Here is a 27,096-nt window from a genome sequence, read left to right as displayed (position 1 = left end):
TTGAACCCAGGACCTTGTGCAGGCTAGGCACATGCTCTACGGCTGAGCTATACCCTCCCCCTACAACAGTTGTGTTTTAAGCCACTAAACTTTCTGATAGTTTGTTGTTACTTAGCAATAGATCACTGCACCAGCTTTGCCAAAGGGATTAAACCTCAGGTTAGAGATTGGTTTAGGTAATTTTTATCATGTCTTTCAACACCAAGATTCTAAAATAATGTGAGTCTTGCATGCAGCAATGCACCAATAACGTTCATTTAATTTGATACTTTATTTTTCCCCCTGAGAACCTAAGTGCAGATTATTCGGAGGAGGGTGGTGGTGGTAGTAATAAACTCCCTGCTATCAAAAAGCTCATAGGGTACCAGGGAGAGAGAGACAATCCTATGTGCAACCCACAGCCCCAGCCATGCCCGGGGGAATGCAAAAGGGGACAAAGATCCCTCCAGGGGTCTGGGCACTAGCAAAGACAGGAAACAGAAAGGAGCTATGTGGAGTGATGAATGGTCTGGCGGGTTGGGGAGAGAAAAATCACATGATGGGTGGAGCCAGATGTAAACCTGGAAAAGCAGGCTGTGGATGCTATGCTAAGAAGGTGGACTGTTCTCTGTAGGCAAAGCAGAGCTGTGAGGGGCATGGTTGGACCAAGTTTTAGCTGATGGTGATGGTGTGATTCAAGTGATGGAAGTTTGTAGGGAGGGAGAGGCCAGTTAGGAGATATTTGCAATGGTCAAGGTGGGAAATGATGAGGGTCTGGACAGAGTCTGTGACTATGGAGAGGAGTAGAAGGAGGGGAAAAAATCCCAGAACCTTGTGTAGAGTTAAAGAGGGAACTTCAAAATAGAAGACACAGACAGCTGGAAACCTGTTTTTAAAAACCATTCTTCTGTGGTTGACACTATGTGAATGCAATTTACATGCATGTAGAGTGGATTTTTTCTTTCTTTTTCTTTTCTGTTTTTTAGAAAAAGGGAGATCATGAAGCCAGATACAATTTGCATTTTTTCCTGCTCTCTTAGCTCCTAAGACTGCTTTCGGATACTTCTCTTCTGCTCACGGCCACAGAACGTGGGCAGTGAGGGTCCCACTCTCTCCCTCACCCTCAGGTCTTGTGACCTCCCTTCCCCACCTGCTGGACTCCTGCCCCCTCCTTCCTCCTCCCAGCTTCTCTGATGAAGAACAGACACAGTTGGGACAATTAAGTTGTCCTTTAATTTTTTTCTATTTTCTATTCAAGGCCACTCTCTGGGATTTTTTCTCCTTTAAGGTTGGAGTCCATTTTGGCCACGAAATGAAATCCTCTACCACTAGAGAAACTGTCGCTGCCTTATTCCCAATCAGCTTACAAGTGATGGGAAAACCTTCCACTTTCGATTTTCTCTTGACAACTGTAGCCTTTTTCAGGGTTTCTCTTGGACAAGACTGGTGTCAACAAGACCACAGGATGTGGTGTACCCTTTTCTTGATGATGTCACGGATCATCACAGACCCTCTCTTCCTCCGTTCATTAATTCACTCAGTCTCCTGTCGGTGTTTATTGAACACCTGCTGTCTGCTAGGTGCTGTGCTCGGAACTGGCGATGGAGGAATAAATGACACAGGCCTGGCCCTGTCCTTTGGGAGTCCATCATCCCACAAAGCCTGGTATCACTGGGGCCAGGCTAAGAACAAAAATGCCTGTGTTGTCCAGAAAAAAGCGTTTGTCCCTGTGATATGTTCTGCTGGGGGGAGACAGATGGGGCCTCTGTGGGCTCCTGCGGTGTGCTGTTACTGATGGGTTCTCAGGAGAAGGGGGATTGAATGAGCTGGACAGCTAAGAGGGCTCTGGGTTTGCCAGAAAAAGGCAGTCGACTCCTACGATGGAAGATAAGTGTTTGCCTATCTGCCTTTTGGCTGCGTTGGCCATTGGATACTAAACGTAAGAACGGTGGCCTTTTCCTCAGTGATCACCGATGGGCCAAAGGGCTCTGCAAGTAGCCACAACAATGAGAGTTTCCAGGCAATTTCAGCTGGGAAGGCGGAGCGTCTTAGCGCCAGCAGGGAGAGAAAGATGCAGTACTCTTGATCTTGCGTTGAAAATGTTTTCTTTTGTTGTCCCATCCCTGTGAAGAGCTTGCCTTTGTCACAGTAAGTGGCCAGTTATTTTCATTTGAGATAGAGGTTGATACAGGTTTCTGGCTCCTAGGTGTTGTCCCAGTATCCGGTGAGAGGGACTGAGTGAACAGTGGCACTGCCATCCATCTATGTATCTATGTATCTGCCTATCTGCTCATCTATCTATCTAATGGAGGAGGAAGCAGCTAGTGTCTCTGTGTCTGTCTGTCTGTGTATCTGTCTATCTATCCATCTATCTATTGGTAGTAATTTTCCCACCTTTATTTAGGTATGACTGACAAATGAAAACTGCATGTGTTTGAGGTATATACAGTGTGATATTTTGATACACATATATACTCTGAAATGCTTATGCAATCAAGCCAATGAACATATATCCATCACCTCACCTAGTTACTTCTTCTTTTTGTGATGAGAACACAAGATATACTCTGAGAAAATGTCAAATATACAATACAGTGTAAGCATGCAGTCCTCATGCTGGACATTAGATCTCCTGAATTTATTCCTCGTGCATAATGGAAACTTTATGCCTTTTCACTGAACATAGCTTAAGTGTCTATAGAGAGATGAATAGATTTTTTTAAGTAGTGTATTTATATAGACAATGGAATATTATTCAGTCTTAAAATAAAAGGAAATCCTGCCACCTGTGACAACATGAACTTGGAGGACACTGCGCTGGGTGAAATAAGGCAGATACAGAAAGGCAGATGCTGCACGGTCTCACTTAAATGTGGAATCTAAGAAAGTTGAACTCGTAGAAGCAGGGAGTAGGATGGGGTTGCCAGGGGTTGGGTTGGGGGAAGTGGGGGCTGCGGTTTACCTAGCTGCTTCACGTTGCCAGAGCTGGGTGGGGCAGGAACACTGCTGTTAACTTGAGGTGGTTGGTCAATGCCATTGATTGATTGATTGATAGAAGCGTTATACAACTTTTATGTTACATACATCCCTACGTGCTTGTACAACATACAGTGACTACTTCTACAGCTCATCACGTTTCCCCCCGTAGCACAGAGATGGAAAGGTTAGTCTGGGGGCTGGTTAGAGTGCGCCAGTCATGACCTTCTCTGGGATGCAGTCTGCTTGTTATGGGCTAAACTGTGTCCACTTAAAATACATATGTTCAAGTCCCAACCCCCAGAATCTCGGCACGTAACTATTTGGAGGTAGGGTCTTGGCAAAGAGGAAATTAAGTTAAAATGAGATCTTTAGGGAGGTCCCTAATTCAATATGATTAGTGTCCCTCTAAGGGGAGGAAATTTAGACACAGACATGGATGAATTCAGAGCAAAGACTGTGTGAGGACACAGGGAGAGGATGGCTATCTGCAAACCGAGGGGAGAGGCCTCAGAATGAAACCGACCCTGCTGACACTTTGATCTCGGACTTGTGGCCCCCAGAACTGTGAGACGGTAAACGTCTGTTGTGTGAGGCCCCCGGTCCGTGGAACTTTGTTATGGCAGCCCGGGTAAGCTGGTACACCCCTTATCCTTACAAGGGAGTCGGACCAGGAGTCGAAGCCCCTCTGGCTCTGACATGCCTCGACTGTCTGGATTTTCCCTGAGATCTGCTCCTGCCTGGAAGACTCCACTGGGCGTATGATGGAGCTGTAGTCCCTGGGCGGAAGCTGTCTCCACGGGTGCCCTGTGTGTTGAGGGATGTGGTGACCGAGGTCAGATAGCGACTCCTGGGGGAGCAGTGGGAAACCCGCTGTGTGAACTGGGAAGTGCTGTGCAAGTGTGAGGAGTGATCTTCGTGCTGCCGGGGTGCCAGTGACTGATGAAGGTGAAATACAGCTCTGGGGTAAAACTCAGCTTATTCTGCTTTGGGTCAGACTTTGTTTCCAATTTTGCATAGGTCATTAACTCTCTGCTTTAGTGTTTTCCATCTTAAAACCAGACAACCAACCAACCCACCTACCCATCCTCCCTCCCCATTTCTATCTTAACCCCACATTCCCCTCTGGCTGCCACTCCCTGTCTCCGTTCCTTTTTTCCAGGAAGTGTCTTGAAAAGATTGTCTGCGGTCACTTCCCCTCCCTCCCCCACGCCGCCTGGAAGGCTGCCCATCCACAGATCTCCCATCACGTCCTGTGACCACGTCCTGCACGTCCCCTGTCACTTCTCTCTCCTTATCTTGTGATGTCTCAGCGGCGTGCAGCTCCGTTTACCACCCCCTTTACTTGAAATGCTTTCCTCGCTCAGCTTCCCCCACAGACATCACCCCTCCTGGGTTTTTCTCTTACGCCTCAGCCCGGCCTTCTCAGTCTCCTCCTCTGGCTCCAACTCTTTCAACTTTGAAATGGCAGAGCGCCCCAAGGCACTCTGCTTGTCTTCTCTCGATCCACGTCCTTCCTGTCAGTGGTAGCACTAAGTGTGTGGCTGAGAAGCGTCACCCTTATGCAGATGACCTCTCAGCCAGCATCTGCAGCCTGAGCTTGTCCCAAGTCCTGGGCTGTTGCATCCCACTGCCCACGGCAGGCCTCTTGGAGGCCAGACGGCATCTCAGACACATTAAAGATAGAATTTTGACTTTTTTCCTTCCAGCCGCAGTGGATAACTCTCTACTCAAACATGCCAAACCCCTTTCCCTTCCTGGGACCTTTGCACCTGTGGCTCCCTCTCTCTGGAAATTTCTTCTCTCTGAGACTCACCTATCAGCCTCCTTTTATTTCTGGACCTCAGACCAGTCCCTTCTGGGAGGACTTCTGGTCACGCAGCCTAAAGTCATCTCCTAGACGCTCTCTGTCACTTACCCGGTTTTAATTCTCTGCATGCTTTATTATTTCTGACATATTTTTTATTTCACTTGATCAGCGTTTCCCCCTCTTTGGAAGGCAAGCTCCAAGAGGATGGGGCTGCGTCTGTCTTTCTCACTGCTGCTCTCGCCAGTGTCTAGAACGGGCCAAGGCTCTTAGATGCTCAGTAAGTGTTAGGTGCATGGCTGGATGAAGCCACTCAACTTCCTTAGCCCTTAATTCCCAGCTCTTAGAGAAAAGGCCATTAGGAAGTCAGAATTTTGTCTGTTTTTTAGAATAAAATAATGATCATTGAATTGGAGAAAAGTTCTCAATCTGTGCCATTTCAGAAGCAACAAAAACCTTGTCTTTTTTTTTAAATGAGGGATTCAAAAGTCACAGTTACTTTTTTTTTCTTTCTTTTCTTGTTGATCTATTAAAATAGCAATGGCCTGAAAAAGTTTTAAGCCACAGAGACAGAGACGATGAGAGGAGGGAAGGACAGAGGAGAAAGTGGCCGCAGTAGCTTGGTTTCTAGAAGTCAGAGGGAGAGCGGTGAGGGGTCAGCCGGCACCTGCAGGAAGAGGACTGGGGCACTGAGCCGGCTTAGGCCAGAACCCTAATGCTCAGGACGTGGGGGCAGCAGACAGGACTGGGGACAAGTTTCTCCGTGGAGGGGCTAGACCCTGAGGTCCCCATTTTTACCTGTTTCTTCGAGGCAACCTCATCCCTCCCTCTGACCCGAAGGAGGTGGGGAGTTGAAAGAGAGAGGTTTGGGGCTCAAAATATCAGGCTGAAGGAGTGGGTGGGGGGCAGGTGGGAAATGAGGAGGAAGTAAAGGTCTGAACTTGTTGAACAATAGTGCCTGCAGCAGGGTTGCCCCTAGGGTGAGCAGGCCTGGCAACTTTTTTTTTGGTGATGCTTTTGTCTAGAGCAGATTAACAATCTGAACTATATAAAATCAGCCTGTTAGGTCTATTCTAGTGACCTAATCTCATGTGATCCTGTGATCAAAATACTGTGTTGGCCAGTAGGATTCATCTGCTTGCTGGGCCATCCTTCTAGAACCATGGCCTGGCCACTGGGCCCAGCGATGACTCCATAAATATGAATCCTGGAGGTCCTTGGGGCACTTGGGTAACCCCTTGCATGGAGGAGAGGGTCGGAGAGCACCTTGAAGGGGAGAAACAGGGACTAGGGCTCATGTGGGAACTAGTCTGGGCGTGGGGCATCTTACCTGGACCCCACCGCTGCTCCTGCCAGCCCTGGGGGTACTGTTTCTGACTCGTGCTGGGGGGACTGGGCAGGGGAAATTTGCAAAGAAGGCACTTTGAAGCATGGGGTTCTTGTGAAGTGTGGGGCTCAGGCCAGGGGTCCTGCTTGCTGCCCTACCTATAGCCTGCCTCCTGCACAGACTCCTGGAAAGCTGGTGGTCAGACACTACCCAGGTAGGACAGAGAAGACACTGAATAATCTCAGAGAAAGGACCAGATACACTTGAGGGTCCTCAACAAGATGGCTGGTCCCTCATCCAGTCTTCCTAGGCGAAGCCTACCTCTTAAGGAAGCCTTCACTACACACTCTGAGTCTCTGTTTCAGATACATACTTGCTGACTGTCTTGAATATGAGCAGTCAGGAAAAATCAGACATCAGAGGGAAGCCTCTGACATGAATGACAGGCACCAAATAAAACAAACTTAAACGTAAAACAAGAGGCAAAACACAGAGGAAATAGACGTAAATCAAAATATGGGAAAGAAAACAATCTCTGAAGTCCTCAGAGATGAGCTATTGCATTCATGAAACAAGTACAGGGTGCAATGAAGCAAAAAGGAGCAACCGAAGAATAAGAAAGGGGGCTTGGGAATTACAAGTACACTAGCTGAAATAAGAATGTCAGTGGAAGGTTTGGGCGATAAAGTCAGTGAAATCAACCAGGAAGTAGAGCAGAAAGACAAGAGATGGAAATAGGAGAGAAATGATAAGGCACTTAGAGGGTTAACTCAGGATGTCCCGCCGTTGACACATAGGAGTTCTAGAAAGAAAAAAGTGAAATGAGAGGAGAAAAAATTATCAAAGAAATCCTAAGCAAAGATATATTAAACTAGAAGGACCCGAAACTCCACTCCTCACACAATCAATGAAAGAAAATCCACAACAAGGCACATCATTTAAAGAGGTTCAGAACTTAGAGATGGAGAAAAAATGATTGCCTTATGCAGAAGAATGAGAATCCGAGTGGCACTGCTGGATACTAGAAGACAAGGAAGTGGAGTCTTCCATGTTCTGCAGGAAAATGAGTTTTAATCAGATTCAATGCCCAGCTAAGTTAGCAGTCACTTGGAAGGATGGCATAGATGTATTTTCAGACAAGACTCGGAACGTGTCTCTCTGTGCATCCTTACCTGAGAGGTGCTGTGAGCTGCGTTGCTGCAAAATGAGGACATGGACAGGAAAGAGAACATGGAGCAAGGAAGCAGGGGCTACAACTTGGAGGAGGCTGAGAGGCGAGTCCCAGGAAGAGGGATGGACAGGAGGCCTAGCTCACAGCCACCTGAGATGGGGGAGGAAGGAAAGATGCACACGGGGGCAGGGTGTCCCCTGGAAAAGATCACTACTGTATTGTCTGTTATAATAAAAAGCACTTGGTTAAACACAGAGGAAAGATTTACTGCAGATCTGAGAGAAGTTTGGCCAAATTCAATGCTCTACTTCAAGATGAGCCGATTAGTAACTCAGGAAAAATAATAAAAAGAAAATTATTTGGAAGAAAAATCCATCATACTATTATATTTTACTGAATTTCAGATGCCATTAATTACAAAGTCTGTCATTACTTTAGGAAGAAATAAAAAAAAAACTGTTGGCTATGAAAAAGGCAAGTTGTAGGACATGTTCATATTTTAGAAATGTTAGATAGTTAAAAAATGTAATTCTTAGAATTAGTGGAAATAGCACCCTATTTGGCTCTGCAGGGAACTACATTTAGTTCTACACTGATCATTAATGTAACCACGGATTGTGATGTAAATTTATTGTGAGGATGAGGAGAGGGAAAGTATGGGTGTGTATCTCTTTGAGAAATATAGATGCTAAATACTCATGTACCAAAAAAAAAGGCAGTAGTTAATATCTAGAGTTGGTAAATCAAGTATTAGCAGCATTATTCAGACATGGGTGTGACCACGTGAAGGAGCAGCTAGAATAATTGAGAATGGTGGAGTCTGGGTGCTAGACGAGGGTGGGGTAGGTTGGGGTGAAGTGGTTTGGAGAACTACTGTGTTTTGTAACAAGCCTTTAGTGCATAATGCATGTCTGATGTTTGTGCATGTTGCTTTGATGTAAACAGTGGGAGAGGAAAATAGCCCCTCCTCCCATGGAGCCTTTTTGGAGCTTGAAAGTGGAACTACAATTGGAGATTTGCCCGCCCCCCTACAACCTGCTGTCTCTTTGAAATATCTCATCCGGAAATAAGGTTCAGACCTGATCGTATCCTGCTGAATCAGCCTCCAGGAGGACCCGGCACCCCTCCCCTAACGTACTGCCTTTCTCCCCACAGAGTGGAAGTGTGACCAAGGATGGTCCCAAGTCCTCTTACTATCGTGGAAGGCTTCAGAGTCTACAAATTCTTCCACATATTTCAAGCCGTTGGATCCTTACCACGGCCTGATTAGGTGTAACTATCACCATTTCATGTGTGTAGAGACGGAGACGGGAGCGGCCACCCCTGGGCCACCTCCCCGTGTGACAGCTCAGCCCTGCCCTGCTGCAGGACCAGCGGCACTTCTCCTCTCTTGTGACCTGTTACCGTCACCTAACGTCATTCTGTCCGCGTCATTCTGTTTTAGAGGAAAGAGGAAGAGGAGAGGAAGCGGGGAGAAGAGCAGATTCGCCTCCAGGAAGAGCAGAGGGCGAAGGAACTCTACTGGACCCTGAAGCAGGCGCAGCTGCAGAGCCACGCCAGCGAGAAGGAGGAGCGCGAGTGGGAAGAGCAGTGTGAGTAGAGCTCAGCCATCATTCCAGTTCACCCAGAAGCCTCTGCCCAGGGTCAACCATGTATGTGGGTGGTCCTGCTAGGACCCAGAGGGTGAGGGTGCCATCCTCCAGGGGCTTAACTTGCTGGCTGGGGAGTTTTCTTGTACTAAAGAATAAAACCCTACGTTTGCTAAGTTACCAATAATATTCTGGCTCTGAGATAAGCCCTGGAGAGCTGGAGATGAGGGATCATGGTCTTTATCCCGGAGGAACTCGTCGGCTTGGGGGAGACAGGCACACAGGCCAAGGGCTTTGAGGGAAAATGTACCATGTTCTGTTGGAGCACAAGGTGGCTACCCTGGTGGGGTTCCAGGTGAGGAGTTATAGAGGGAGGCCCCATGTTGTAGCATGGGCCAATAATTCATTCGTTCTTATGACCGAATAAAATCCTAACGTGTGCATGTTACCACATTTTCGTTTATCCGCTTATCAGTTGAAGGACATTTGGGTTGTTTCCACTTTGGGGCTATTATAGATAATATTGAGCACTTGTTGATGCTTTTGTGTGAACATGTGTTTTCAGTTCTCTCCGATGTATTATCGGGAATGGAATGTCCGGGTCACACGGCAGGTAACTTCATGTTTGAGATTTTGAGAAACTGCCACACTGTTTTTCCAAAGTGACCGTACCATTTTACATTTCTACAAGCAGTGTGTGAGGATTCCAGCTTCTTCACATCCTCGTCAGCACTCACAGTGGTTTTGATTCTAGCCATCCTAGTGGTTGTGAAGTCTGATTTGCGTTTCCCTGACGACTAATGATACTGAGTATATTTTCATGTGCACGCCGGCCATTTATGTATCTTATTCAGAGAACTGTCTATTCAAATTCCTTGCTCGTCTTTGAAACTTTTCCTTGCTGTGATTAACCGGCTGTAGAAGTTCTTTATATATTCTGACCTTAATCTCCTTTCAGAGGTATGACTTGCAAATATTTTCTCCCACTCTGTGGATTTTCTTTTCACTTTCTTGATGCGTCCTTTGAAGCACAGAATTTCCAATTTTGACAGAATCCAATTTGTCTATTTTTTTCCTCTGGTTGCTTATGCTTTATGTCTTATCTCAGAAACCATTGCCCAATCTAAGGTCACAAAGATTTACACCTATGCTTCTTCTAAGAGTTTTATAGTTTTAGCTCTTACATTTAGGTCTTGGATGCATTTTGAGTTAGTTTTTGGGTAACGTAGGGTTTCAACTTAATTCTTTTGCATGTGACTGTCCAGTTGTCCAAGCACCATTTTGTTGAAAATATCATCCTTTGAATACTCTTGGTACCCTTAGTTAAAAAGCAATTGACCAAAAAATGTAAGTGTTTGTTTCTGGACTGTCAATTCTATACTTTTAATCTATACGCCTGTTCTCATGCCTGTACCAAAACATCGCGATTACAGTAGCTTTGTGGTAAGTTTTGAAATTGGGTAGTATGAGACACTCGAGGTTGCTTTTCTTTTTCTGGATTGTTTTCGCTATCCTGGGTCTTTTGCATTTCCGTGTGAATTTTAGAATCAACTAGAATTTCTGCAATGATGCCTGCTGGGATTTTGATAGTGATTGCATTGAATCTATAGATCATTTTGGGGAGTATTGCTATCTTAACAATATTTTGTCTTCCAATCCATGAATGTGGGATAGCTTTCCATTTATTTAAGTCTTATTTAATTTCTTTCAATAGTGTTTTGTAGTTTTCAGCATCGAAGTCTTCAACTTGTTTTGATAAATGTTTTGGAAATTGAATGATTTTCTTAATTTCATTTTTGAATTGTTTATTGCTAATGTATAGAAATGTAATTGGCTTTTTAATTATGATCTTTTGCCTTACAATTTTACTAAACTTGTTTATTAGTGCTAGTAGGTTTTTTGTGCATTACTAATACTTTTTATCTATGAGATAACTTCATGTGCAGAGTAATTTTATTTTTTCTTTTCCAATCTGGATGTCTTTTATTTCTTTTTCTTGCCTAATTGCTCTGGCTAGAACTTCCACTACTATACTAAGTAGAAGTGGTAAAAGCAGACATCTTTGTCAAGCTTTCAGCCTTTCACCATAAAGTATCATGTTAGGTGTAGGTTTTTTTTAAGACAAACTATCAGGTTGAGGAAGTTCCATTCTTCCCTAGATTGTTGAGTATTTTTACTATGAAAAGATTTTGGATTTTTGTCAATTTTTTTTTTTGCATCTATTGAGAACATCATGTGGGTTTTGCTTTTTGAATTAATATGTTATATTCCTTGGTTGAGTTTTATGTGTTGAACCAATCTTGCATTCTTGGGATAAATCCCACTTGTTCACAGTGTATAGTCCTTTTCATATGTTGCTGGATTTGGTTTGCTAGTATTTTGCTGAAAATTTTTGCATCTGTATTCATAAGAGATTTTGGTCTGTAGTTTTCTTTTCTTGTGATGTTTTTGTCCGGTTGCAGTAACAGGGTGATTTTGGCCTCAAAGAATGAGTTAGGAAGTGTTCCTTCTACTATATTTTGGGAAGAGTTTGTGAGGGATTAGAATTAATTCTTCTTTAAACATATGGTAGAATTTACTAGTGAAGCTATGTAGTCCTGGGATTTCTTCTGGGAAGGTTTTTTTATTACTAATTTAAAGCTTTCGCTTGTTTTGAGACATTTTTCTTGAGTAAATGTTCCCCAGATTGCTGTAAGCCTTTTGTTAATTTCTAGCACGAGAGAGGAGAATGTCCCACCCCTTCGTTGATAATGACTCCTTAACTGTTCCATGCCCATTCACACATGGTCTAGAACTGTTTCAAGAATTACCAGATATTACTAATAACCATGTCCTCATTAAATTCATCTGAATGCCCTAAATTCAGATGGTTCACAAAGCCTTCAGACATTACTCATATGCTTAGAACAGGTATCAGTATTTCTATTTTATTGATGAGGAAACTGAAGCTCAGCCTCAGGAGGCACACTGAGGGATCCTGCCCAGATGAAGGTCTTTCTTTTCCTTTCCTCCTGGCCTCGCATCTGGCTTGCAGATTAGGTGTCCTGCAAAAGCCAGATGCAGGAGGGATGTCTTTGGCCATCAGATTCATAGGCTCCAGAGGTCTGTGCCCAGGAAGTTTCACAAAGAAGCCATGAATACTCATTGATTCCCTCCTGTGGAGTTCCCAAATGCAGTTATCAATGCTGTTCCTTCTGCCATGATGCCCTTCCCCGCCTCTCTCCCTACTTTCCCCAAACCAAATGCCATTTCCTCCACAGGGCCTTTCCAAATGCTCCCCTTCTTGGGTGGAAAAAGATATTCCATACAAGCAGAAGCCAAAAGAAAGCAGAGGTAGCTATACTTATGTCAGACAAAATAGACTTTAAGCCAAAAATGGTAACACGGGAAAAGAAGGTATTTATATAATGATAAAAGGGTCAATTCATTAAGAAGACGTAACAACCATAAATATATATACACCCAGCATCAGAGCAACTAAATAGAAAAAGCAAATATTAACAGATCTGAAGGGAGGAAGAGGCGACAGTGCAATTTTAGTATGGAATGTCAAAACCCCACTTTCAAAAGTAGACAGATCATCCAGTCAGAAAGTCAATAAGGAAACACTGGATAAGACTATGCTGTTGACCAAATGGACCTAACAGACATGTTAAAACCTTCCATTTAATAGTAGCAGAACACACATCCTTCTTAAACACACCTGAAACATTCGCCGGGCTAGATAGTAGGTTGGGCAACAAAACAAGGGTTAACAAATTGAAGATTAAACTCATATCAAATATCTTTTCTGACTGTAATGGTATGAAACTAGAGATCAGTCATAGAAATAAAACTGGACAATGCACAAATATGTGGAAATTAAACACGCTTCTGAACAACCAATGGTCAAAGACTAAATCGAAAGGGAAGTAAAAAAATATCTTGATGCAAATGAAAATGGAGACACAACATACCAAAACGATGCAACGCACAAGTCATTGTAAGAGGGCAGTTTATAGTGGTTATGCCTACCTAAAGAGAAAAGAAAGAACTCAAATAAACTGCCTGACTTCACACCTCAAACAACTAGAATAAGAACAAATTAAACCCAAAGTTAGCAGAAGGAAGAAAATTACAAAGATCAGAGCAGAGATGAATGAAATGGAGACTAGAAAAACACAACACTAGAAGAGATAAATGAAACTAAGAGTTGGGTTTTGAAAAGATAAACAAAACTGACAAACCTTCAGCCAGACTAAGAAAAAAATTAGACGCTAATGAACAAAACCAGAAATGAAAGAGAAGATATTACAGCTGATACCACAAAAGTACTAAGGGTGAGAAGAATCTACGATGAACAGTTATATTCTAACAAATTAGATAACCTAGAAGAAATGAATAAACTTCTAGAAACACACAACCTACCAAGAATGAATCATGAAGAAGTAGAAAATCTGAGCAGGCTGATTACCTGTAAAAACATTGAATCAGTCATAAAAAATCTGCTAGCAAAGAAAAGCCCAGGACCAGATGGCTTCACTGATGAATTCTGCTGAACATTTTAAAAAGAGCTAATTCAAATCCCTCTCAAAATATTCTGAAACATCGAAGAGGAGGGAGCACTTCCAAACTTACTTTAGGAGGCCAGCACTGTCCTCATACCAAGGCCAGAGAGAGACAACACACACAAAGATTGCAAGCCAATGTCCTGGATAAACACAGATGCAAAAATCCTGTAATATTTTGCTACAAAATATGTGAACATTTGTAAAGGCCCTGTGGAGGAAATGGCATTTGGTGTGAGAAACGCAGGGAGGTAAATCAGGCAGGGAAGGGCATTGTAGCAGAGGGAACGGCACGGAGCAAAAAGCAAGGTCATTAGGTGCACAGGACATGGCACATGTTTTGATGTGGCTGCAGCCTGGGGTTCATGGTGGGTAATGATGAAAGTGAGGCTAGAAAGATAAGATGGTCAAGAGCGAAACAAGAATTCATTCATTTAAATTCAGAACAGATGAAGTGATTGGTGAAAAAAGGAGGCAGGGCCAAAGCTTGTACTGAAAAAAATAGTGAAAATTTTTGCAGTGAAAGAAATAGTAAAAAATTACAGAGTGAAGTCAAAGGAGGCTGCTGGACTGTGGAGTAAGGAGCCCTAGGCTGGGAAGCGTGTATGAACGTGACCTTGAGCAAGTTCTCGCTCAGTTGCTCAGTGTCTTCAGGGTCATCACAGAGAGTTGAAGCTTGTTGGGAGGGTGAAACGAGAGGCCAGAGGCACAGGTGCTTTCTAAGCTGTAAATGGCTGTCACTCACAAAGTAGTCCTCTTTTTCGTAGCTACACAATGAAATGGAAAGTTACAGGCTGGACTGGTGTTCCGCTGGGGATGGAGGATGGAAATCGTTTGGCCCAAGCGCTGCCTGATTGCTAACTTATTACTGTGTGGCAACTGAAAGTGGAAAAACCTCCCCCAAACAAAGGAAAAAATGTGGTAATTCAGGCCCGTGATTTTGGTTCCTCATTATGTGCTTTCTCAAAGAATGGTGAGCTAAACTCTGGAGGCTGTCATTCAAATCCAGCAAAGCCCCATTCCTCACTCAATTAACTTAATGTGAAAGATATAGTGGGCCATTAATCTACTGGGAACAGCAGCTTTTGATAAAACACCTAAATTAAATTCTCCAAGTTAGAAAAAAAGAGAATTGTTCCCTTTAGAATCACTGGAATCAGAGTTAGTTTTTCAGTTCAAACAGCAGAGCGGGAGCTTGGCTTCTGAGAAGCTCTGAATATATTAGGCAGAAATTCACTCAATAATTTCTCAACTGTGAACCTGCAGGAGTGTGAGTTAGGTAACATCTAGGGGCCCAGAGATTTAGAGATGAGCCAGCGTGACTTGGTTAATGATATTACTTACAAACATTGGGACTGTGTTATTGTTAATCCCTGCTCTCCCTCTCTGAACTGTGTGATTCTGATCGTGGCGCCTACCCCACAGCCTGCATCCTGTGTTGCACCCCCTTGCAGAGCTGTGGTTAAAAGCTGAGTGAGAAGATGTGTGCTCAGGTCCAGTATGGGGTTGTTACGTTGGTTCCAGTCTCTTCCCTCATGGGAGGGAGTCTGCTCTGGAGTCTGGGTTTAATAAAGTCGGTGGTTCCAAAACGCTCTGTGCTTGAGACAGGCAGAACTCGAAGGTGCTTGTGGAGACAGGGTGGGGCAGAACAGACTTTTGGGCTTGAAGGAAGGCTGAGGGATAACACAGAAGGGCTTTTTCTCTCCACTGATGGGCTGGGAAATTGTGTTGTTGCTCCTTGCAAATTACCAGTTTCAATGGCTCCCCATCTCGGGTGCCATCTACTTTTGGCCTTCTAACTCAGCATAACACCAGTCCCTACATGCCTGATTCATGCCCCACTTGGGGTCCTCTCTCCTCCTGAATTGCTCAAGGATCCTTGGGGACTTTACGTTGTCCCGAAGAGAAGTCATTGGGAGGTTCACAGTGACGTGGGGGAGCGTTCTGGTGTTAAGGAACCCCTGGAGTTGCTCCTGGTGGCCACAAGGGGTCACTGTTGGCAGCCATCAGGATTGCAGGCAGAACAAGGATGGTTGGCAGCTGTCCTCTGAAGCCTCGGGGTCCAGGTAGAGAGAGCTTCTTAACTTGGCCTTGTTTAGCTGTGGGTGACCCTCACTTGGTCTCCCTGAGGCTCATCAGGGTTCATTGCCTTGGTGCCAAACTCACCGTTTCCCCAGGTGACGGCTGCTCCAGCAGGCAGAGTCCCCAGGGGCCTGTGTGCATCCCCTTCAACGCCTGGACCACCTGTTTCCCTTTCCCAGGGGTCAGGAAACTTCCCCTCTCACAGAGTTTCATTTCCCCCATTTCCCTGACAAGAGCGCCTGACTCTACCCAGACCCCACTCTTGCACCACTTCCCTGCCTCCACCCCTTTCTGCCTTCACAGGGAGGGACCCTTTCTAAAGGCAGTATTCCAGTCCCCATCTCACAGCAAACACAACGCAACAACAGCAACAACAGATAATACTTAATGAACCCCTACAGTGCGCCAGGAACTGTCCAGGCCCCGACTAGCTACAATCTCACTGATGTCTCAAAGCGACCCTGTGAGGTCCTCATTTTACAGATGAGGAAATGAAAGTGTAGATCTGGTCATTTAAGTTGCCCGAGGTTCACATGAAGCAGAAAATGGAGCAGAGGTTAAACACATCTACACACATACACAATTTAAGTCTTTTATTGGTGCTTTTTCCTGTACATAGGATTGTTCATTAATTTTCAGAGACGTTATGCTGTTCACCCAAGGGGTTACTACAAATTGATACTGCTTGGAGGCGTTTGGTTTCTCTGGAGGCTGTAAGTGGATCATCTCAATTCTATTCAGCATGGGGTCTTTGCTACCTGGGCAGAGGTAGGGAGAACCATGGGCTAGTGCTCTAGAGACGGGTTTCATGAAGAGAGGCAACTGATGATCTTCCAGAACCTCGTGCCCCCGGTCCTTCCCCCCGCAACCCCATAGTCACCTCCACCTCCGCACGTCCAAAGCTCAGTCCTCCCCTCCGCCCCTGTCTGCTTCATCACCTGGCTGACAAAGGCGGAAACTAGGCTGTCATTCTGGTCTCTCCTTTTTGCTCACTGTCAGTCCCTAAACCCACCAAGTGTAAAGGTTTGACCTCCTTAGTATTGTTTGAATTTACACTCCCCCTCCCATTGTCGTGACACTGTCTTACCTTTGACCCGCATTGCTCTTTGCCTAGGGTTCTGTTTTCCCAGCCTTTATTCTCCTTCCTATCAGATTCATTCCCGACACTGCAGCCAAGTCAGTCTTTGAAAAGTGCAAACAGCATCCTGCTCTCCTGCTTAAAACCTTTCAGTGGCTTCCAACCATCCTTTGATAAAGTTTTAAAATTCATTAGCCAGTATTCATTGGTCTCCTAAACGGCCTTTCCTGTTTCTGCATCCTACCCTCTTGCCCCCTCCCCTCAAGAGCTTCCCTCCAGCCACACTGACCCATTCCAAGAGGGCTGCTTCAACTCCCTTTTGCCTCTGGCCTCTGCCCCCGAGCTTCCCCTGCCTAGAATGCCCTCTCCTTGGCCTCTCTGGGTTGAATTCTGTGTGTCCAACAGGCATCAGCTTAGATGCCTTCTCCAGAGGATTTCTCTCCCCTCCTCTGGGGCCCCACCACACCCTGTGCACACACCACACAGCTCCATTCATCTTTTGCGGGTGTGTTTCCCCTCCCAGGCAGTAAGCTCTCCGAGGGCAGGGATGGTGTCTCGTTCACTGCTGTATCCACATCCCCTAGCACCAGCCAGGGACCTTGTGAAACTTAGGGAAAGGGGCCCATTCTGCAAGATGCTGCACTGCCATCTACCCAGAAGTTGTTACAACATCTGTACCAGTCAAGGATGAACATGGGTGACAGGGCCCCCTGGAGTTGTGCAACTCACAGCTTGGGCCTGCGCAGCACGGAGCTGGTACAAGGGAGGCACTAAATACACCGGGGCTGAATAAATGTGTATTCAGTGATCAAATGTGTTATTTAAGGTGTTAACACCCTTGCCTCTTGCAGTGACTGGCCTGGAGATGTTTCTGGAGCTCTGTAACTGCTCACAGAGAACCTGCGAAGAGAAAAGCTGACTCCTGCCATTTCAGTGTTAGAGAACTGGGCAGGCGTCTTGAGCCTAGGCAGGGACATGATTGCAGAGCAGCCTGGCAGTTCGGGCATCCCTTGGATGAAGGAGGGGATGGGCTCTATTTTCCATGCAGGGAACACTAAGACCCAGAGAGATGGAAACTCGTCCCAGGCTAGACAGAGAGTTAGTTAGGAGAAAGCCAAGCAGGATGCTCAGCTGTCTTCCCACCACCGAGCCTAGGGCAGCCAAGACTCCCAGGTCTGACACGGGTGAGGCTGGGCTCCCAAAACTGTGGGGCTTGGTTTCTTATTGAGTAGGAGGGTTCCAGGCCAGGCAGCCCTGGAGAGTGATGTTTCAGTTCTGGGAGGAGGCCCCAGGCTGGCAGATGTGGGCGCATCCTTGTGAAGGCACTTTGCCTGCAGATCTGCAGGTGAGAACTAAGAGATGGCAGTGGGGACACAGCTGGGGACACATCGAGCTAATGTTGATACCTTGCTGTGCTCTGGCCCCTTCATTCTCAGCCCAGTGCTCACCAAGCCAGAATGTCTTTTTTTTTTTTAAATTGTGGTAAAATAGACAACTCAAAACCGACCATTTAATCATTTTTAGGTATATAGCTCAGTGACACTACGCACAGTCACGTTGTGGTGCCACCCCCCCCACCTCTAGAACTCTTTGCATCTTGCCAGACTGAAACTTTGTCCCTATTAAACACTAATCCCCCATTCCCCTCTCCTCCAGCCCCCGGCAGCCACCATTCTACTTTCTGCTCTATTGGATTTAACTATTCTAAGTGCAATAAGTTGAATATAAGCGATATCGTACAATGTTTGTCCTTCCGTGTCTGGCTTATTCACTTAGTATAATGTCTTTAAGGTTCATCCATGTTGTGGCATGTGTCAGAATGTCCTCCCTTTTTAAGGCTGAATAATATTCCTTGTATGTATATGTTGTTTATGTATCCATCAATGGGCATTTGGGTTATTTCCACCATTTGGCTCTTATAAATTACTGTTATAAACATGGGTGTACAAATATTTGTTCCAATCCCTGCTTTCAGTTCTTTGGGGTGTACATCCAGAACTGGCATTGCTGGATCATGTAATTGTATGTTTAATTTTTTATAGGGTTGCTGGGCTATTTTCCACAGCAACTGTACCATTTTGCATTCCCACCAACAATGCACAAGGTTCCAGTTTCTCCATATCCTTGCCAATTTTCATCTTTTTTAAATAGAAAAATAATTAAAAATAATAGCTCTCCTAGTAGGTATGAAGTGGTGCCTCATTGCAGTTGGTCCATTTTTCAGTATCTAAATTCAGCTCTTCTTCGGGTCCTCAGTGTTTTCACATCAGCTGTCTTTACAGTATTTCTGAGAGATGAGGCACATTCTCCCTTTAACAGATGGAGAGAGGAGACTCCGGAACCTACCTTGGCCGTGGGAATGGCCATAGTCCCCCTTTGTCCTGCATGCCAGGTAGGCCTTGTAGCACCTGCTGGACAGGCCGGTGGGAGGGCCTCTTGGGCCAGAACGTGGGCCATGGGAGGAAGCCAAGGGGGACTCGGTTGAGGCCCCCACCTCTCCAGCGGTCCTCTGGGACAGAAGATGCTTGTGGTTGTTGCCACTGGGATAGAAGAAAAAAACTTCGCATTCTGGCTGAGATTTCCGTGGTAGATTCATATGATACAGTTCAAATCTATCCCAGATTCAGAGAAGGAACAAAAGCAAACTATTAAGATTTCAAAGCGTAAGTTAGAGTAATCTGCCTTTAAACAGACCCAGAGCAGATTCTGTGTGACCGAGCATCAAGGGTGTGCCCTCCTGGACTGGCCAGGAACTGTTTATGGCTGCGTTTTGAACATGGCAATACCAGGGCTGATGAAAGCAAACATTTTAGCTAACACGTGCCTTGGTGCTTAAACTGTATCTGACCCAGTTCTAATCTTCACAACTTTATGAAGTGGGGACTGTTAGTTTCTCCATTTTACTTATGAGGAAATGAAGGCCCAGCATGATTAAGTAAGTTGTCCACTGTCACACAGCTGGTAAATGAACTTGGGATCCGAACCCAGGCTCCAGAATCAGGCTTTGGGAAACTTGAAGAGAGGTTCAAGGTCAGAGGCCTGACTTTGTAAGACATTGCTTTCCCACAGCATTTCACAGTTCATAGGGTCTTGTATTTCATTTCATCTTCATGATAACCCAGTGAGGCAATCATTTCTACAGAAGTGGAAACTGAGGCCTAGAGGCATTCAAGGACTTTTATTTTAAATTGACGTACAGTCAGCTTACAGTGTGTCATTTCCTCTGGTGTACAGCACAATGTCCCAGTCATACATGTACATACACGTATTTGTTTTCATATTCTTTTTCATTATAGGTTATTAAAGATATTGAATACAGTTCCCTGTGCTATACAGAAGAAAACTGTTGTTTATCAAGGACTTTCTTAAGAAAGCTGGCACGGAGCGTTGGTGAGGGTGTGGAGAAAAGGGGACCTTGTGCACTGTCGGTGGGCATATACTTGGTACAGTAGGAAACAGTAGGGAGGTTACTCAAAACATTGAAAATAAAGCTACCACGTGACCCAGCAATCTGGATTCCCTTCTGGGTATATATCCAAAGGAAATGAAAGCAGGCTGTTGAAGAGATGTCTGCACTCTTGTGTTTATGGCAGCATTATTCACAATAGTCAAGATATGGAAACAACCTAAGTGTCTGTCAGTGGATGAATGGTAAGGAACATGTGAGATACATAGACACACACACACACACACACACACACACACACACACACACACACACACACATAAAATTCAGCCGTGAGAAAGAAGATCCTGCCATTTGTAACAACATAGATAGACCTTGGGGGCATTATGCTAAGTGAGATGAGTCAGACAGAGAAAAATACCACATGATATCACTTCCACGTGGAATATAGAAAAGCCGAACTCATAGAAACAGAGTAGAATGGTGGTTACCAGGGGCTGTGGTTGCAGGGAGGGGGGTGCAGCGGGGAGGAGGTGGGGAGATGTTGGTCAAAGGGTACAAACTTGCCATTAGAAGATGAATAAATTCTGGGGACCTAATGTACAGCCTAGTGATTACAGGCAACAGTAATCTGTTATATATTTCAAAGTTGCTAAGAGACTAGATCTTAAATGTTCTCGCCACAAGAAAGAAATGGCAATTATGTGACCTGATGCAGGTGTTAGCTAATGCGGTGGTGGTGATCATTTTGCAATAGAGAGTGTATCAAATCAGCACATTGTACACCACACCTTCCACTTACACGGTGTTATATGTCAATTATGTCTCAAAAAAAAGAACATAAGGAGAGAAAAAGACCCAAGGAAGCGCTCTCAGAGCTGCCCTTGACCCTGTCTGCCTCGGCATTGGTCCCTTTTCCATAACCAGGGCTGGGCGGCAGGGTTGGCTGCGCCAAGGCCAAGGCAGAAGTCCAGCTTCCTGCTTGCAGCCTCGCCACGTCCTCACCTCTGAGTGTCCCCTGTGCCACCACTGGCATTTCTGAGCTGGCCCGGCTGCCTGTGTGTCACGGTTGGTCTGAGTCAGTGGACACAGCTGCACAGAGGAGAGCTCATGGGGAGCCTGAGCCCAGAGTGTGGGGAAGAGCTCAGAGGCCCATAGGGCTGGGAGAGTGGGTTGGGTGGGCCGGCCAAGCGGTTTGCCCTTGGTCCCGTGAGCACTGGGAGCCACTGCAGGCTTCTGAGGAAGAGAAGGGCAGGACTGGAGCTGGGCTTTAGGAGGCTGGGTTCATCCCTGTGTGACCCACCAGCTCCCGCCCTCTCCTAGCTGAGTTCCAAAGACCTGTCTTCCTAGTTTGCATGACTTCCTTCTGTCACCGAGTGTCCCTGTCTCTCAGAGGCTGGCAACTCTCAAAGGTCACTGGCCCTTGTAGGGGACGAGCTTCTGTTTAGTTTCAGTCTATGACTGCAAAGCGCACGCCCGGGAACCTGGCCTTGTTTGCGCCTCTCACCACAGGCGAGGCAGGCATCGTGGAGTTCTTAGTGCCTGGTACTTAACAGACGAGCCAGCTGGGCACTGAAACTGAGGTTTTTCTCCCTGGGAAGGACTCCTCCCTCTTCTTTTTCTGGAAAAACTCCTATTGACCTTTCCAGACTTAGTAGGGTACTGCCTCTCCTGCAATGACTCCTGGCTCCCTCGCAGAATGTGGGTGCCACTGCCCCTAAACTCTGACGGCACCTGATCGGTCCTTGTTCTCATCGTGTTAGAGCTTTTTAATTTGTCTTATTTTCCCAGCTAGGCTCTGAGTGCCTTGCGGGAAGGGTCTAGGCTTTGCTATCTCTGCGTCCAGCTCAGGGCCTGGCAGAGTGAGGTGTGTAACCATGATCAGGCACAGTCATCCCAGCCTATGTGTCGCCTGCTGACTGGTGCATGTGCATTCTAGGCGCTGGAAACCAGCAGTGAGTAGACCAAAGAAACTCCCCTCCTGCCCTGGAGCTCACAGCCTGTTAGATCCTCTGCAGCTGACCTCCACTTCTGTAAATACCTTTGGAGGGAAAGGCTTCGTGCTGCCTTCAGATCTGGGGGAAATTATGTTCTGAGAATGATCTTTGACCAAGAAGCACGTTCTTTCAGGACCAGGGCCACTTCCCTTGTAACCTCCAAATGCTAACAGGACATAGTTCTCTGACATCAGTAGGTTGTAGGTGCTTGCCACACAGGTATGGGATGGCGTTTGGAGCAGAATTAGGCTATGGGTAAGATTTTACTCCACTGGGGAGGTGATCTGCTTGGGCCAGGGCAATCCCTGGTTGTGCACAATTAGAAAAACATGGCCATAGTTGTTGTTTTTTTTTTTTTATCTGTGAGTCTATTTCTGGTTTGTAAATAAAATTTGTATTTTTTTTAGATTCCACACATAAGTGATATCATGTATTTATCTTTCTCTGTCTGTCTTATTTCACTTAATATGATACAAATTTTATTTTACAAACCAGAAATGGACTCATAGACATAGAAAACAAACTATGGTTACCAAAAGGGAAAAGCGGTGGGGTAGGAATAAATTAGGAGTTCGGGATTAATAGATACACATTACTGTATATAAAATAGATAAACAATGAGGACCTACTGTATAGCGCAGAGAACTATACCCAATTTCTTATAATAAACTATAATGGAAAAGTATCTAAAATATATATATATATATATATATATATATATATATATATATGTATAACTGAATCACTTTGCTGTACACCTAAAACTAACATTGTAAATCAACTACATTTCAATTAAAAAAAAAAAAGGAACAACATGGTCAGCTCCAAGAGTTCTCTACAAAAGAACTGGATTTTAGAGGCAGATACGGGCCTGACAAGATGTGATCAGACTACAAAATGATTGTTTTTAATTCTAGACCGTGACTCTAACGGGTTTTGTTTCCTTCCCTGGTGCACCTGCCCAGCCCCAGGACTCCCTTTTTGGTTTCAGAAGCAACAACTTGCAGATGTCCACCCTGCCTTGAGGAACACAGAAAGATAGAGGCTAGAGAGAGGGGCTTCGTGGAGTTCTGGAACCTGTGGAGTGAGAGTTAGCAAAGGGTCCTCTCCGTCTGCCTCCACCACAATCACCCACCAGGTGTCAAGGCCGCAGGAAACCAGAGAAAGGGCACAGGAATTGGGACACCAGAGTTTCCAACCACTCATCCTGCGGTAGCAGAGAGGATGATTCCTGACCGGGCGTGGCCACTGACCAGGCTGTGCAAGTCAGTGTGCTTCCTTGAAACTCAGGTTCCACATGAGTAACATGTGGAGGTTGGACCAGAGGGTCTTAAGTGCTCTTTTGGCTTTTTGTAGGAAAGAGCAGGGGCTCTGGTGTCAGATACACCCGGTTTTAAAACCAAGGAAGCTTGAGAGGTGGATAGAGTGGTGTAGAGAGCTGTGCGGGGTTTTGAGCCAGACACACCTGGGTTCCAATCCTAGCTCTGCCCCTTATTAGCTATTTAACTTCGGGCAAGTTGCTTAACCTCCCAGAGGCTGGGTTTCTGATGCAGAAATGTGCCCTCCTCCCTTTTGTAGCTGGGGAAGTGTCTACAGGATGAGATGTTGCTGGGAGGGCGTGGAGTCCTGGGCTTGGCCCAGAGAAAGCCTATACTCAGCATGGGTGCTGGCGGAGGTGTTTGTGATGCTAACCACTTCAACAGGCGCCCTTGAGGCTGGGCGGGTGGGCACAGGGTTTGAGGAGCTGCTCTGAGCAAGGCACTCCCAGGAAGAAATACACATGGAGATGTAAATTTCCACCCAAAGGTTGCATGCTCATTCTGGAACAGGGCCACAGGTATAGCCAGATCACTGTAACCTGTCATGAGTGTCTTTACTCCCACAGGGGCAAGCTAACCCAGGGCTGCCAGCTCCGGCTGGGCCTGCCCTGCCCTGCCATTCCCAGGCGCCCTGCCTCCAGACAGCCCTTGTGGGTGCATCTGGGTGAATTCTGGGACCCTGGATAAGTCCCAGGGCTCCTGGCCCAGTCCCGGCTTGCTCAGTGCACAGCCTGGGCTGCAGGTCTGGGTAAACACGCTCTCTATTCCTTTCCAGTGCGTCGGTCCAAGGCAGCTGATGAGGAGAGGAGCCGCCGAGCCCAGCGTGCCCGGGACGAGTACCGGCGCCACTCGCTCCGCGCCATCCAGAAGGGCATGGTCGCAGGCCTCAGCTCCAGGTTCCAAGAGCTTGGCCAGAGCCACGAGCAGGAGGCAAGACTCTACCACCACCTCCCGGGCCCAGGTCCGCCTCCACCCCTGGCTGTGCCTGGCCGGTAGGTTGCAGACTCCACATTTGCGGTGTGGCTGGGGGAGGGCCTCTGGCTGGGGTGTGGAGCTCCAGGGAATCTAGGCTGGCTCAGCCTCCGACTTGCTGTGAAATTTGAGGCTAGTCCTTTTCATTTCTCCTCTGGGAGCCTCAGTGCCCTAGTCTGTGTAATGGAGGCAGGTGTCAGGGAGAGGAGTTGGGGTTGGAGATTTCTGATAACTCTGGAGTTGTGGGAGGCTTAACCTTTTTAGGATCTAGGATTCCTTTGAGAATCTAAAGAAAGCTATGTACCCTTTTCCTTCCAAAATGTGCATACATAAATGCCCCAAGGTGTTTGCATATAATTTCAAGCTCGTAATGATCTATAGACAGACTCCAGGGTAAGAACTTATGTAAGACCTCAGGTGTGTGAAATGTGGCCCAGCAGCCTGGGAACCAGAGCTGGCTGCTTTTGTAACCACAGGTGGTGCTGGTACACCTCTGGTTCTGATAGTTTATTGAGAGTTTAAATTTGCATTTCTATGTATGCGTGATATGAAGTATTTGGTGTACATTGAAGGGCCTTCAGTGTTTCCATGTCTGTCTGTTCATTTCCCTACCTGCCATTTCGTTGTGTAATTGGTCTTTTCCTCAGCTATTTCTAGGGACTCCTTAAATGTTAGGGAAAAGGATCCTTTTCTTGGTGTTAAACATTTTCCCCCTCAATTTGTTATTTGTCTTATGACTTTTCCAGTTACGTTTTCTGTCATGCAGGAATTCTTGATTTTTATGAGGTCAGATTTTCCTTTGTGTTTCCTGGATTTGGAGACACAGTTAGAAAAGCCCCTTCCCCTTGTGCTTTTTTTTTTTTCTTTCTCAGTAAGGGAACGTAATTTGTCCTTCAGGCCCAGAAGCAGAGCTGAATGGACCGCACTGCAGTCCGGCTCCAGGCTGACGCCGTTGGTAGGGGAGCAGTGACAGCCACAGGGAGCTGCGGAGGGGGACCAGGGACCATGCAGATGGAGCGGCAGACCCAGGCGCTGGAAGAGGCCACGCATCAGCCTCCTTCCTGGGGCTGCCACAGGGCACAGGTCCCCACGGCCTCACTCTCAGCACCGTGGTGTGGGCACCGGTGGCCAGCACGCCCTCACCAGGGTGTGTTGGGGGCAGACATACTGTTGATGGGAGAGAGCTCCAGGTGCAGGAGCAAGGCTTCTGGCCAGGTGGCCTTTTGGAGCACCCCAGCCTAGCATTTATATTCTGGGGAATCAGATTCTCTGCCTAGAAACAGAGGGATAAGAGTGAACGACTTTTCCTTTATGTTATTTATGACCTCCTCTTGCCTTCAAAGGAGAACAAGTCCTAGGAACCAGGCGCTTTCCCCCGCAGCACAGTTATTTACTGAGGACGGCAAGCATGAAGGAAGAGCCTGGGGCAGGGCTGCCGTGTGCTGCTTCACAGAGGGAGGGCATCCGTGGGTCCTGAGAAGGGGAAATCCCTGAGGGCAGATACAGTAGGAGTAAAGCTGGTTGGAGGGGGGTCAGTTAGAGCCTGGGGAGGCGGCAGTGGGAAGAAAGTTTTGGAGAACAGACACCACTGATGATGGCTTTAAGCCATTTGAGGCAACCTCACCCTCAGTCTTTCTTATTACATCTGTTCTAAAGCCTACGTGCAGCGTTCACTACTGTGTGCGTGTGTGTAAGTGGATTCATTTTAGGGCAAGTAGAAACAGAAGCTCATTCTGGGGTTTGCCAGGAGGTGCCGGGCTGAGCATCAAAGTGTTGGTTCAGGGCAAATGCAAAGACTACGTGAGATGACAGTGACAGTGTTGGGAAATTCTAAATGACACTGCTATTAGATGGACAGCAGTGATGGCATGAGAATTTGCCAGTTTTCCATCACTCGGGTGGAAAGGTGAGAAAGCTGTGTGGTTCGTGGTTCAAGCTGGGCCCGTGGTTCAAGGCCTGTTCATCTGATGCTCTATTTTCATATCATAAATTAATGCATGTGGTCTTGATACATATTCGTTCAACACACAGGGGTGCGTGTTTGTTACGGGTCATGTGCTGTCAAACCCTTAACTGTGCTTAACGTCAGTGTGACTCCAGCACAACAGGGGTCTTATGTGGCTCAGTCTCTGCCTGCATTCAAGAGCCAGAGTTTAAACACGAAAACAATTAAAGTCTTGGCTTACTTGTAAGACAATATCAAAAAGCGTCTAATTCATTACTGGTGACTTCTCCCAATGCCCTGTCCATCCACTCTCAGAACCCGCAGTCCCTCATCAGATTCTGCCGTCAAAATTCAACCCTTGCAGAGCCTTCTTCCCTCCTCCATCCTTTCCCTCTGTCCTTGTCCTTTTTATTTCTCGGTGGTGAAGCTCAGCCATTTCCAGAGCAAACTGAGGCTGGTGTTCACTGTCCTGATTCTGTCCCATAAAGCATGGAGGCTAGCCGGCCAAGGCAGGTGACCCCTTAGAAGGCAGGGCAGGGGGAGACATGGAGGGGCAAGACCAGAGGAGTTCTCTTCAGTGGGGGTTTGGGGAGGGTGGAGGATGCCTCTAAAAAATAATAATAATTTTGCTCCTAGTACGTTAGCATCCTTCTTGCTGCTGCTGATGCCCCGGGCAAACACGCCTTCTCTCTCCCTCAGACATCCCCTATCCTGTTTCCCACTCCCACCTGTGTGGCTTTTTTCGAAGCAAATGATAACAGTTTTCTTTTGGGAAAAATAATAACAGCTGGTACATTATAATCTGCAAAGTGCCTTCAAGTACCTGGACTCATTTAATCCTCTCCCAGACGTGAGTGTGGGCACTGGGGCTTATTCACTCTCACCGCCGTGGTCTTCCGCT

The 27,096-nt window shown here is 46.3% G+C and overlaps 1 protein-coding gene across 1 annotated transcript in view; it reads left to right on the top strand.

The window, feature by feature from the left end:
- The window catches only part of SH2D4B (SH2 domain containing 4B), an 83,594-nt gene that overhangs the window by 28,015 nt on the left and 28,483 nt on the right, over positions 1–27,096 (top strand). Inside the window, exons 4-5 of the mRNA XM_015245543.3 lie at positions 8,705–8,852; positions 24,054–24,270. Of these exons, the coding sequence (XP_015101029.1) occupies positions 8,705–8,852; positions 24,054–24,270 (365 nt within the window). The remainder of the gene's footprint in view (positions 1–8,704; positions 8,853–24,053; positions 24,271–27,096) is intronic.

Source organism: Vicugna pacos, chromosome 11 (genome assembly GCF_048564905.1).
Source record: "Vicugna pacos chromosome 11, VicPac4, whole genome shotgun sequence".
NCBI classification, from domain to species: Eukaryota; Metazoa; Chordata; class Mammalia; order Artiodactyla; family Camelidae; genus Vicugna; species Vicugna pacos.
Note: the sequence above shows the minus strand (reverse complement) of the source record. Positions and strands in the feature narration are given on the sequence as shown.